This window comes from Microtus ochrogaster, chromosome 18 (genome assembly GCF_000317375.1).
Source record: "Microtus ochrogaster isolate Prairie Vole_2 chromosome 18, MicOch1.0, whole genome shotgun sequence".
Classification (NCBI taxonomy): Eukaryota; Metazoa; Chordata; class Mammalia; order Rodentia; family Cricetidae; genus Microtus; species Microtus ochrogaster.
This window is the reverse complement of record NC_022020.1, coordinates 7,878,363-7,890,862: the sequence shown is the minus strand read 5'-3', so window position 1 is coordinate 7,890,862 and position 12,500 is coordinate 7,878,363. Positions and strand designations below refer to the sequence as shown.

Here is a 12,500-nt window from a genome sequence, read left to right as displayed (position 1 = left end):
AGGCGCCGCGGCGCGAGGGGCGCGCGGCCACGAGGAAGTGTAGTTTCTTACAGGGCTGAATTGAAACAACTTCAGCTGTTTGCTTTTAGGATGTCTCGCCGCAAGCAAGCGAAACCGAGATCCCTCAAAGGTAAGGAGGACCCCCCCGCCTTTACCCCTCCATCCGTGAGTGTCACTGTGGGTAGCTGAGCGAGGGCTGCGTGGCCGCGAGTCGTGTGCGCGCGTGAGTGTGAGTGTGAGTGCGGGTGCGCGCGCGCTCCCCTCCCCTGCTATCCCCCAGGTGGAGTGAGGACGGTGTGTGTGTGTGTGTGTGTGTGTGTGTGTGTGTGGTGTGTGCGTGTGTTCGGGGGTGGGTGCAGGGGTGAAGCCGGGAGGAGGATCCCCAAATGGGGCGGCGGTAGAAAATGGGTGAGAAAAGACAGTAACGAAAACAAGACAACAAAAAAATATTAATTAAAAAAATAAAGGAGAAGAAAAGAGAAAGAAACAAAATTACCCGGAGGGGGTTAGAGGAAAAAAAATTCTTCTTGGTGAGCTCCATCTAGACTGGAAGAAAAAAGTTTGTTGGGGTGTGTTTTCTCAAAGAATAAATATGTACAAACTCGTGTAGTACTTGTATTTTCCTTGCTTTGGAAGAAGGAAAAACAAAAACAAAAGAAAAAAAACACAGTCACAGACAGGGGTGAGAAGTCCCTGCTCATTCAAAACGTGGCCCGGGGCCGGGGCGCCTACAGAACGGCCACCGAAGCCTCGGGTCCTCACCCAGCTCGTTCGGCTTCTGCGGGTCTCGCCTGGCTTCTGCTGGACTTGCGGGCGATGTAAACAACTGGGCCGGCTGCACTCTGGCTGTGGACCCAGGCAGGAGCCCCACGGTACCCCTCCTAGCTATGCCCAGAAAGTTGACCGCCCTGGTCCCTGCTCCTCTCTGCTGCCCCTTCTGTTTTCGGGGAAGGGGTGCCGCTCGGTGTAGACCCTGTAGCAAAGGAAGTTTGCAGGTGTGCGTGGAGGGAATTTGGGGTGCACTAGTTGGTTGCAGCGGCGGGATTGGGGGTTCGGGGGACACTGAAGTTATTGATCCGGGTGGCTGTGTTGGAATGTGGCGAACAGAGTCACGTGGCGGCCACCTCCTCCTCCTTCTCCTCCTCCACCACCTTCCCCAGCCTCCTCCGGGGGAAATCGGGGAGCCCGGAGGTCCGGCTCTCTGAGGCCCAAAGCGGTGGCGCGTGTGAACCAGAGGAGGTGCGGGCAGACGGGGCAGTAGATCCGGCGGGGCCCAGGGGCCGACAGCCGCTGACGGCCGAGGCCTCTGCGACCCTGGTGGCGAAGGACAAAGGGCGGCTACTGCGCCGCCGGAGCCCGCGGGGTCCCGCCGAGGTCTGCGCCCCGCCCTCTGGTCCCGGGCAGTGCAGCATCCTCTTCCTCCTCTGCTGCTGGTGTTGGTGGTGGCTCGGGGTGGCCAGGATTCCTGCCACCAGCTCTTACAACTCTGCAGCCAGCAAAGGGTGATGGTGGGGGACAGACTCGTGCGGCCCCGAGACCCGGGTCCCTTGGCCAATGAGTATTTATGAACTCGATTATGAGAGTCCTCACCGCACACACAAAGCCCTTTCTTCTGGGAAGGGACAGCGTTGGGGGGGGGGGGGCGGCCTTACACACTGGAATGCTTGCTTCTTTCTTCTTCCTTCCTCCTCCGCCTCCTTTTTTTTTTGTTTCTTTTTTTCTAAAGTGCAAAAGTTTTACTTTAAAAACGAGGTGAATCACTGACATGTGTCTTGACACAGTCTAGGGGCTGTTTTGCATTTGTGGGACATATATTGTCTACAAAAACCTAGATCCAGGGCGTAAAGAATTCCAAAGTCTGGATAGCAGAAAGTGATCGCTGAGGCATGCGTGGGTGTCAGGGTAACGGTGGACCACTGTTGCTCAGAGGGATCTTGCCCGGAGTCTCCATTTCTTAAAAGTAACGGTGGAGAACTAAGTACCAGGCTGACCTAGTCCTCTCACTGGGAAAGGAGAACTTTGCGGTTTGAAGAGTAGAGCAGCACGCAGTACCAGCCTCTGCTTGAAGGCTTCTGAAAACTCGTGCAGGAATTAGGAAGTCTTTTATCTTAAAAAAGTTTATTAAAGTTTGCACAATTGATCGTTTTGTGCACCCACAACTGCTGTATGTTTGGGTTCACCTGCCTCCGGAATGACTCGTAGTAGTCAAAGTTTTGTTGATGGTGAATGCATGCGTTCCCCCAGCCTCTAAAAAGGGTTTCTTTTACATGGAAGGTTTGATAGGCCATAGAGTGAAGCTCGTTTTCCAGGAAATCTTGTCCCAGTTGAACTGTAAAATACCTGAACAAGGAACCTGTGTATTTTTTTTTTGTGTGTGTGTTAATGAAGAAAAGGGCCAGGAAGGAGAAAAGAAGACGTGTATTCTTTTGTTTTATTGGTATGATGCAAAAATCCCGATCTAATATCTTCACCAAAACACAGCCTCTGAGCTTCAACTGCCAAGTGGTAACTAATATTTATATTTAAATCAGAGATTGTGTGTGAGTGTGCATGCGTGTGTGGTGTACCGACAGCCGTGTTCTCCCCATCAGCTGCTTGGAGGCCTCCCAGAAGAGGCACTGGCCTCAGGTGGGCTGGCTGTGCTTTCGGGGTGAGAAGCTGAAGACAGGAATAAAAATAACACAGACCTTGCTGAAGATCAGGCTTGTTTTTCTTCAGGGTGTGCATTTGCCTGAAAAAATTACATATTTACAAGGGCCGTGTCAAATGGGGGACTGTGATATGAGTAGTGCTTGGAAGAACTAGAACGGTAGTCTGGATGGCATTTGCTAAGTGACTGCTGCATTCTTCATGATCTTGGTTCCCCTCTGTCTTCCTGGAAGGATGTCTTTATTTTTCAAAGTATGTTTTAAGAGTGTTCTGAGTCCATTATGTTGTTTAGAAGGTCACTCTTGGATCCCTGAAAAGCCAGCAAGGAGGAATTTTTTTTTTTTCCTTGAGAGATAATCTGGTATTTGTAATAGGAAGCAGTGAACCATCCTTTGCTGTAAGCAAGGTTGGGAGCTAGGGCAGTAGTGATTTGAGTGCCCTTACATATGAAGAGCTGATTGGCAACTTTACCATTGAGAAAGATGGGTTCTGATTTTATCAAATGAGGCGCAGTGCAGCAGAAATGTAGCTTCTGTGAAAACCAGTTTGAAAAAGATATTAGAGACCATGAAAAACACTAATCCGCAGAACTCAAAGTTCTGCATTCAGTTTCCAACATGCCTATTATTTCTTTAACAAACATCATTTAAAAGATAATTCTGCTATGGCTGTCACTTTTCATATTATTTCCAACGTGTACCCCGGGAGAGTAGTTTCCATTAGGCAGGTAAAAGCATTCAAACAAAATAACGGTTAGTTTGGAATTCTTATTTCTAACCAAATGCTTGAAATGTGGGTTCCCAGGAAATCTCTCTTATCAGATGCACTTATTTTAGGGAATTCTTACAGTCTGGGAAGTTTGAGTGGATAATTATGCCTACTTAAAAATGATGCAGTGCCTTTTTAATAGCAAACTTTGGGGGTGATTACTTAATTAGCCCACCTCAGTAGGTTTCCTGTTTCTGGCTATAGGGAAAACAAGCCTTGCTGGAATCACCTATTGCATCTAAAGTACGCTAGAACTGTTTAGCGCCCCAGATACTAATTTCTGTTTACAAATCCCATGAAATGCATTGTGAAACATGGAACCACCTTACCTTCCAGACACTCAGAGCCCTAGCAGCCAAGTCGGTCTGCCATCTATAAATCCAACAGTCTCACTCTGTTTACACTGCATCTTTGGAGTGGTCACCCCTTTTGACTATTGACAAAGGGAAGAAAAGTCCAGTATTTAAAGGAATGAATGGCCAGACAGTTAAGTGAGCCCCTCCCTCCCATTTCGCTTTCTGTATTGTTTAGATATTTTTTGCCATCCCTGAGAATAGTCAATGCTAAGATTACCTGACTCAAAATAGTTTACTGTCAGCTTATTTTTAGAGCCAGCAAATCAGTTGTATCTAATTGGTCAGTTGTGACCTATTTCTATTTTTCTTGCTGGCTCTTTATTCTATTTCTTGTGGCGCTTGTTTGATGGAATTTTCTCAACCATTTTACCTGATAACATTTTTTTAAAAGTTGATTCCAAAAAGCACAGTTAGAAGGAAAAAGTGGTCTATTGCATAAAGGTGTGAGATACTCCATGAGAGCCAAGTTATAAAGCTGGGAAGGAGAGAGGGGAGCACTTAGTCATTTAAATGGCCAAGTTAAACAACACAAGACACAGCCAGGCTATCTGGACCCTCAGGTGTTCGTAAATTCATACCAGGGACCTCCAGAGAGGGATGGCGGGGCCAGGGAGGAAGAGAGCCCCGAAGTGCCTTGTTTTAACATGGCTGTGCCCCCATGCTGACCTTTGTAACTTGGCACACTCCGAGCTGCCATCTCCCTTTACTGTCTTTGGTACTTAAAACTGAATTCTCTTCAAGAAGGAGCGATTTCTTTAGAAATATAATGAAGTGGCAAAAACTCAGTTTACAGTTTGAAGAAGAAATAGAAAAGAGAGAAGCTGAAAGGAAAGACTGTGTGTTTTAAGTTCCAGGCCTTGGGAGTGTCAGAAAAACCTATGCATTTTATGGTTTTCTCTAGTGGAAACACTGTAAACATCGCAGATGCAAAGAAGTCATGACTGGGAATTTTCTTGACGCCAAATTTAATAGAAATATTACGACCCCCCCCAAGTTTTTTGTTTCTTTTTTTTCAGAGTTTTACACACACACACACACACACACACACGGGTAGACAAGTAAAATATAATAGTAACAACACGTGTTTCTGGTATGTCCCACGTGATTTCTTTCTTTAAAAACGAAAAAAATCGTGTATCCAGTATCAATTCAGTTTAAGTTTATAAATGATATTTTAGAGAAGAAACAAAGAATGACCCTGGATTTTGTGTGAAAAGCATATTGTCTAAAAGGAAATATAATGCATATAATGCTTTGCTATTAGTTATAAAAAAAACCAAGATGGCTTTTTTTTGAAAACTATTTTTATATGTTAACTGTGGCTCTTCTTGATAACTAGACCTTAACCTGAAGTAAGTTTTAAGAACAACTAAGATGCACACAAATGTATATGCGTGGGTACACGTTAGGTAGCTAAATCAGTATTCCTTTCCATGATTTCTAAAGGCAAAGTACTAACTGTACGGCATGCAGAAGTGTATGCGTTCACGTTTTAGGTCTGGTTGGAAACAGACTGCCATTCAGACCCCTCTGACAGTTCCCTTCTATTTATCTGTCAGTCAGTGAGTCTTTCTTCCCTCTACCACCTCTAAATTATACTGACTAGATGTTGAAGTCATTAAATTGATTATAGTCCAATCAGCAGACAATTCGAAATAAACAAAAACAGCAATTACAGTTGGCAGGGATCCTGAGAGTCAGAGTTCCAGAGCTGATGGTCCAGAGAGCCTCCTCGGGCTTGGCCTGCACCTCCTTAAAGGGAAGGCACCAGACGATCCATTCGGCCTTCTAAACAAAAACATCTGTCTGATGAATGAGCGGATTGTTGGCTTTTATTCATCAAGCCAAGAAGAGTAAAGAAAATAGAATATTGAGCATAAAAGCATACATGTAAAAATGAAATTACAAAGGGAGTTGAGATTAGCTGCTCTTTATGAAGCAAGCTGTTAATAATTCCCCCCCCCCTTTTTTTTGTTGTTACCAGAATATTCCCAGATCCTTAAATCCCTTGTAGTTCTTACTGACAGCAGTCTGACAGTATTGAGCGAAGTTTCCAACTTTTTTTCTTTTAACTTATTTGGAACAGGGCAAGCACTGTAGATTCACTTTGTAGTGATGTTTGTAGCACTCTTTCTTCTTTATTTCTAGAGGAAGTTTGTTGCTGAGAGTTCGTCATTCTGATAAGTCTGGAGAAACACAGACTGCCACAAACTGAAATATGTTTTCATTACTTGTTTGAGTGTTCATTTTGATGTGGGGCTTGCCATAGGAAATGGAGGTTTGGGTGGTGGAATACAGCGAGTCCACCCAGAGAGCAGTGCAGGAATTTCTGGAAGGATTTGTTCTTCCTATTGCTGTGATCTGTTAATTCATCTCACTGGCTCACATGGCTGATTTAATGCCAATTATTTTCTTACCATAGAACACATACCTTAGGTCTGTGTCTAAATGGATATGGTGTTATGTTTGATCATTAAGAGAGAAGATAATACTGAGATTTGTGCCATTTGCACCATATTTTAGCAGTCTTCTGGCTTGTTAAACATGCAAATGCTGACATGAAATAGTATGTTAAAGAATGCTTTTGAATTGTGTGAAGTTTTGCTACAAAGGCAAACATTCAAAATCAACCCCCTTGCTGCGTGTTTTCTCAGATGTATTTGATTTTTTTCTGCATTGATTCCTAGTGTGCTGTCAAAGGTTAAAGTTAGTTCTTTGGGGGTGCGTGTGTGGTGTGTGCGTATGTGTATTTCTAATCTTATTTCAATTAAACATGAAATACGTTGCTGTGTTCCATAGTGTACTGGCCAGGATCCTGCCTACCTTGCCCATTGTAATTGTCTGCTTTAAAATTCCTTCTGTCACAACGGCATCACAGAGCAATTAAAACTTAAAGTTAACATTAGTAAATTTAAACAGCTCTGTCTCAGCATTAATCAAACAGTGGAAGAAGAGCTTTTAAAGGGTTTAAATAATTATGCAACTCGGTGTAAAAGCCTGACACAAGATAAATCTTTGAGAACTAAGCAGAATCATGGCTTTAAAAAAGCCTAACTTTATTTCAGTCAGTGTGGGCTTTTGCGTCACGTTCCACCTCTAGTAATTACACCAGTTTAGCAATTAGTAGAGATGAAAGAAATCGAGGAAGATCCTGATTCTTTAAAACTCCAGTAGCTTCAGTCTTTTCAGGGCTAATGATGAAGCAGCCATCTTCGAGTCACCTGGGGACCCTATCACAGCTACCGGCAACAGGCTGATCTTGGGCTATCATTATGATGGCAGTACATACCACAGTTAGCATTTCTCCTCTGGGTGTCTGATAGCAAAGGTTTATAATTTGGGCATTAACAAAAAAAGTCAGATTCAAATATGCCTGCCTAGAAACTCCCCTAAGGTTTTTTTTTTAAAGATGAATGTATACATTGACAAGTTATTCTTTATATGCCATGCACTTTAACAGGATAGTAAGTGCTTTGAATATTCCTGAGGAGGAAAATATGTAGTCATTCTCATTTGTACGTGGCTATATGTGTGGGCACGGGCTGGCTTTAAGTCGAGTTTTCAACTGAAGATAATTTTGTTTAGAATGTATATCCTGTACTATTTACATGCGAGCTTAAGTTGCCCCAAACTAATTACAATAAGGAGATTGCTATTTCTATCATAATGCAGTTTTTTAAATTTCATTTTTTGTACTGCTTATGATTTTTTAAAGTGTGAAACTAAATGGTTTTAGACTTTCAGTTACCATAATCTACTGCAGATACACAGACACTAGTCTGCACACTCTCCAGCATACTCTGATGCTAATAACTTCTTAAGGGAAAAACTAAACTTTCCCCAATAAAAAATTAAAGCACTTATCGTTTGAGTTCACATCACTCTTTTTTATAAACTTTTTTTTTTTTTTCGAGACAGGGTTTCTCTGTAGCTTTGGAGCCTGTCCTGGAACTCCCTTGGTAGACCAGGCTGGCCTCGAACTCACAGAGATCCGCCTGCCTCTGCCTCCCGAGTGCTGGGATTACAGGCATGCGCCACCACCGCCCGGCTCTTTTATAAACTTTTTATCATTGGCGTTTTCTGAATTTCCTATTGGTCTACTAAGGATATATTGATATGGAGATTTATTTACATACCAGGGACAAAGTTCTTGTTTATTACTGACAGTCTTGTATGTTAATACACAGTTCATTGTGCAAGGTACAAAGGGTTGCTTTAGCTGTGGTAGTACAGTTTCTTTTTTGAGCTAAAGAGTCCATGGATGAACTAGAAATTCATCTCTCATAGGGTTTTCATTGCCCAAGATTTTAAAAAAAGTGTCCTAAACTCTATATTATGTTTAGATCCATTTCCCAGCCTTTTCTATATACTCTTTAGTGTCCCTGTCCTTCACAACAGACGTCATTCAGCATTTGCTAATGATTTAGCTTGTTGCAGTTGTAGTAGATTTTTAGTGGCACTATCAGTATTTCATTTATTTTTATACATTAGGAAGGGGAAAATGCATTAAATATTCAAAAATAACATTTTGCTAAGTGCTAACGAAGTTCAAGCATGGTTATTGGTGGGAAGGACGGTGCCATCTTGGGATAGCTTGACCTTCGTGGGGATCTGCCTTTCCTGTCTGTAACAGTGTTTCCGGCTCAGTGTGTATCCCAGACAACAGTTTGTGGAGGAGGTAAGACTGTGAGCTCCAGAGAATGCACATCAAGGGCGTCATGTTGCCAAGCTGGATAGTAGGTTAGCCAGGGAAACTTCTGGAGCAGTGAGCTCCGATTTGCTGTGTGTATTCTGGGGGAAGCCACCTAAAGATTCTTCCTTAGGATTCAAATTTCAGGAGGCGAATTTTCATTGTTTTACTGATCACCTCCACCTCTTGTGCCTGGTGTTTGGTCCCAGGTACCACCCGTAATTCTGAGGATTTATGTGTCGTCAAGACAAACATAAACCTGCTTTTGTGGAGTGTAGTCAAGGAAATTAAGCTTTTAGATACCGCCCATGGCTTTTTAGTTGTTGGACGGAGGTTTTGTACGTGGGAAGGAGAAACTTGTATAAGGTGTGTTCACGATTCTGCCTGTTGCCTTAGTGGAGCAGTTGATGGGTTTCGGAGAGTGCTTTGTGAACGGCGAGTTTTGTTTGCTGCTACATTCAGGAGGTAAATATGGGCACTAAGTTAAAGATATTAAGTAATAGGACTTTCCCACCCCATTTTGGCTCGATTAATGCTGTAGTTTCTTTTTCTCCTCCGGAAAGTTCCAGATAGTAGTTTTGAAAGTTAATTGTGCAATAGTGAAACTAATTACATTTCAAAAAAAATTTAAAGAGTTCATAATGTTAATTGGAGGATCGCAGAGAATGTGTGTGATGTAGATATTAAAACATACATGCACTAAATGTCAGAAATCTCTGCCTTACAGCACTAAGACAAAACCAGCCATAAGGAATTCATTATATTACATATTCAGCAGGGAATCCTGGGAAAACTCAGCCAGTCGGTACTGAAAATTATCTCGCACAGGTTTGACTGTTTCTCCCCTGAGAGGCAGGTAGATGATCTGACATGAGAGTATCAAACCATGGTTTGTAAGTGCAAGGCAGTTCAAAGGTGTGTCTAGGTGGCCTTTCTAGCTAGAGATGTGACTGCCAGTGTCAATGGTGTTGGGAGAGTGTAGCTCACCAAGGGGGAAGGTGATGAGCATGAAATCCCTTTTGCCTCTTTCAGCACCACAGAGATCATTTACATAAGAATCACGTCATTGTGCCAAATTTTAATCTTCAAAATAAAACCATTATAAGACAATAACACGACTTTATAGCTCCTGTTACATGTAACTGTCTCTTCACCTTTGCCGATTTGCATATTTAGAACCCAGTGCATAGCCTTGCTGGGAAGAATACTTCTTTATCTACCAGTTCACACCAAGTGCCAACTCACCTTCCAGTGAGCCCGGATCAGTTCCTTTCTTAGCATGGGTGCAGATTCACCCTGCATCTCCTTTTATTAACATTCTGGAATTTTCACATGAAGAAATCATGGTTCTTACATGTTGATCAGTAAGCCATGTCAAGGAGTACATTTTCAGTGGTGGGCTTGGTGGAGGTGCAGCTGGTGGAACAAAACCAGACTTGCTGCATCTCCCCAGGGAGGCTGGGCAGTCTGGTTCCCACTGAATGCCCATCTGGGGGCTGATAGAGGAAGGAAGGCATGTCAGATACATGGAACCCTTCTCAGGGATTTTAACCAGGAACCTTGCTCCTTTAGAGCCCCGGGCATCCCACATAGAAGTCTGTAGCTTCTAAACCAGAGAGGGCCTTTTCCTGCTTCAACTAACTCATGGGGGTTTGGCGACTTTCACTTGCAGCAGCACCTGCTGTGGACTGGACACTGTGTGGTCACTGTTGACCTGGGTGTCAGGGGCATTAACACTTTTTATTACGGTTTATTTATTTCCGCGTGTGTGTGTATGCCACTGCAGGCATGTGGAGATGTTGAGGGCACAGGACAACTTGTGTGAGCTGGTCTTTCCCATCACCATGTGTGAACCCAAATCAGAAGTCTGTTGCTTTAAGGACAGCTTTGGAATGGGCTTTGACTTACATGTAGTAATTACCTGCAATTCATGTTTGTTCGTTTGTACAAGTGCTTCTATGATTTCTAGACAGCCACAGGTCCCAAACTTTTAATAATGTTCGAGGCTTCATCTTGAACCCTCCATAGGCCTAGGTTGTGGTTTCTCATACCAGGCTTGTATAATAATACAAGAGTTAGTACAAGACTGGATATATACAACAACACAGGAATACAATTCCACTGTCATATCTTACAGTTCCGTTCCTGTCTTGACCTGGAATTTAAATGATGCCTTTCTGTGCTCTCCCCCTTTAAGCCTCCTAGGGCGTAGCAACCGTAGACTCAGTTTTCTTGTTTGTCCATTGGCGTCTGAGGACAAGCTTTGCTGTCCCTCCTCTCTCAGTGCCGTGATCTAAATGTTGGTGGTGACACATCAGCAAATGGTCAGGACCCTTCATTGTTTAAGATATTTCCGTACATTTGTCACACAGTAAGTAGGCTAGGGTGCCAGGGATTGGAGAAGCTATGATGGGCACAGATAGGTCTGTGTCCTTATGATAGGCAGCGAAACTTATTGCATATTGCATGTGAGAGCTAGGGTTTCCCCACCAGTTAGAGAAGGCTCAGGAAGCAGGGGGCCATGTTGGTTGTATGATCCCAAGAGGGCAGTGTATGCAGCTGACACATTTGTGGGTGACAGCATTGCATCACAATGTCCAAAGACTGGATGTCCCTCATAGTGGAAGCTTTTAAGCTACACATGAGACTCTTTCAGGTTGAAAAACACTGAGCTTGGTCACACTTTCTATAGGCTTTCTCATCAGGCCCCAGCTAGGCAGTAGGTATTTGGGAGGTGGTGGATGGGACTGTACCCAGTGGGGTCTGTTCTTTTTGAATAGTCGATGAAGATTTTAGGCCATGCCTTTGCACGCTGTGGAGTTAATTCTAGACAGTATTAGTTTCACAGTGACAGGATATTTTCAAGTCATATACAAGGGCCATCATTTCAGTATTATTAGCACACAACTCACCTGAATGCACAGTCTGGACATCTTTTATTTGGGGACCCAGTTTTCCTATTCTAAATAAATTATCTGTATCTGTGCTAGATTTGTTTGCTCTTCCAAGTATTTGGCTTTATTTTACCTCTGATAACGCTTTCTAAAAAAGGACAAACTTGGTATCAGAAGACAACTTAGCATCTGTCCTCCTCTGATTGGCCAAATAAATACTCCTATAGGAAAATAGCAGTCACGTGATGTGATACCACTGACTGGCACAGTTCTCTGCACAGTTTCCAGACCAACAAGCCTAGTGGGACAGTGCATGGCTGCTCAGAGGCTGTGGTGGAGTGGCGAGAGCTGAGCAAGGGGTCAGTGTGGCTTCCCTAGGAGTGCTTTATTGCTTTTTAGTTCCTCCTTTCCCTCCCTCCCTCCCTCCCTCCTTCTCTCTCCGTCTTTCCTTCTCTCCTTTCCCTCCCTCCCTCCCTCCCTCCCTCTTTCTTTCTTTCTTTCTTTCTTTCTTTCTTTCTTTCTTTCTTTCTTTCTTTCTTTCTTTCTTTCTTTCTTATTAATTTGTTGTTGTTTTGAGACAGGATCTCCTGGTATTTCTAGACTTCCTTTGAACTCCTTCTGTAGCTGAGGGAGGATGACTCTGAACTTGTGATCCTCTTGCTCCACCTTGAAAGTGCTAAAACTACAAATATGTGTCATCAAGCCTGACTCCCCAACCCTTTCACTTTTCAGCTCATAGATCCGTTGTTTTCTCCTTGAGATATTATTACTCAGGAAGGAAGCAAGGAGGGAAGGATGGACAAGAGTCTGTGAGGATGTAATGGATTAAAATCTCCAAGTCCTACCACCATGTGAGCAACTCTCTAAAGCAGGTCGGAATGAGATGTGGCTGCCATGGGTAGGCGAACCAGGCTAATAACCTGTTACTTCTTCCAGCTGCTCTTTAAATATGACCTCGCAGTGACCTAGAGAGGACAAGGCACTTAGGAAGCCACATGGACTGCTCTTAGATAGTACTTTTCTCCTTCTGTCTGTCTGTCTGTCTGTCGTCTCCCATCTCTGTCTCTGTCTCTCCCCATCTCTGTCTCTCCCCATCTCTGTCTCTCCCCATCTCTGTCTCACTCTGTCTCTCATCTCTGTCGT

The 12,500-nt window shown here is 43.6% G+C and overlaps 1 protein-coding gene across 3 annotated transcripts in view; it reads left to right on the top strand.

Annotated features, from left to right (window-relative positions):
* Znf521 (zinc finger protein 521) overlaps positions 1 to 12,500 on the top strand; it is a 288,933-nt gene that overhangs the window by 1,324 nt on the left and 275,109 nt on the right. For 2 of the 3 annotated variants that reach the window (XM_026783543.1, XM_005355779.2), the window contains exon 2: positions 90 to 130. The exons of the other annotated variant lie outside the window; for it this stretch is intronic. In XM_026783543.1, the coding sequence (XP_026639344.1) occupies positions 91 to 130 (40 nt within the window). In that variant the 5' untranslated portion in view covers position 90. The remainder of the gene's footprint in view (positions 1 to 89; positions 131 to 12,500) is intronic. 3 annotated transcript variants of the gene reach the window in all.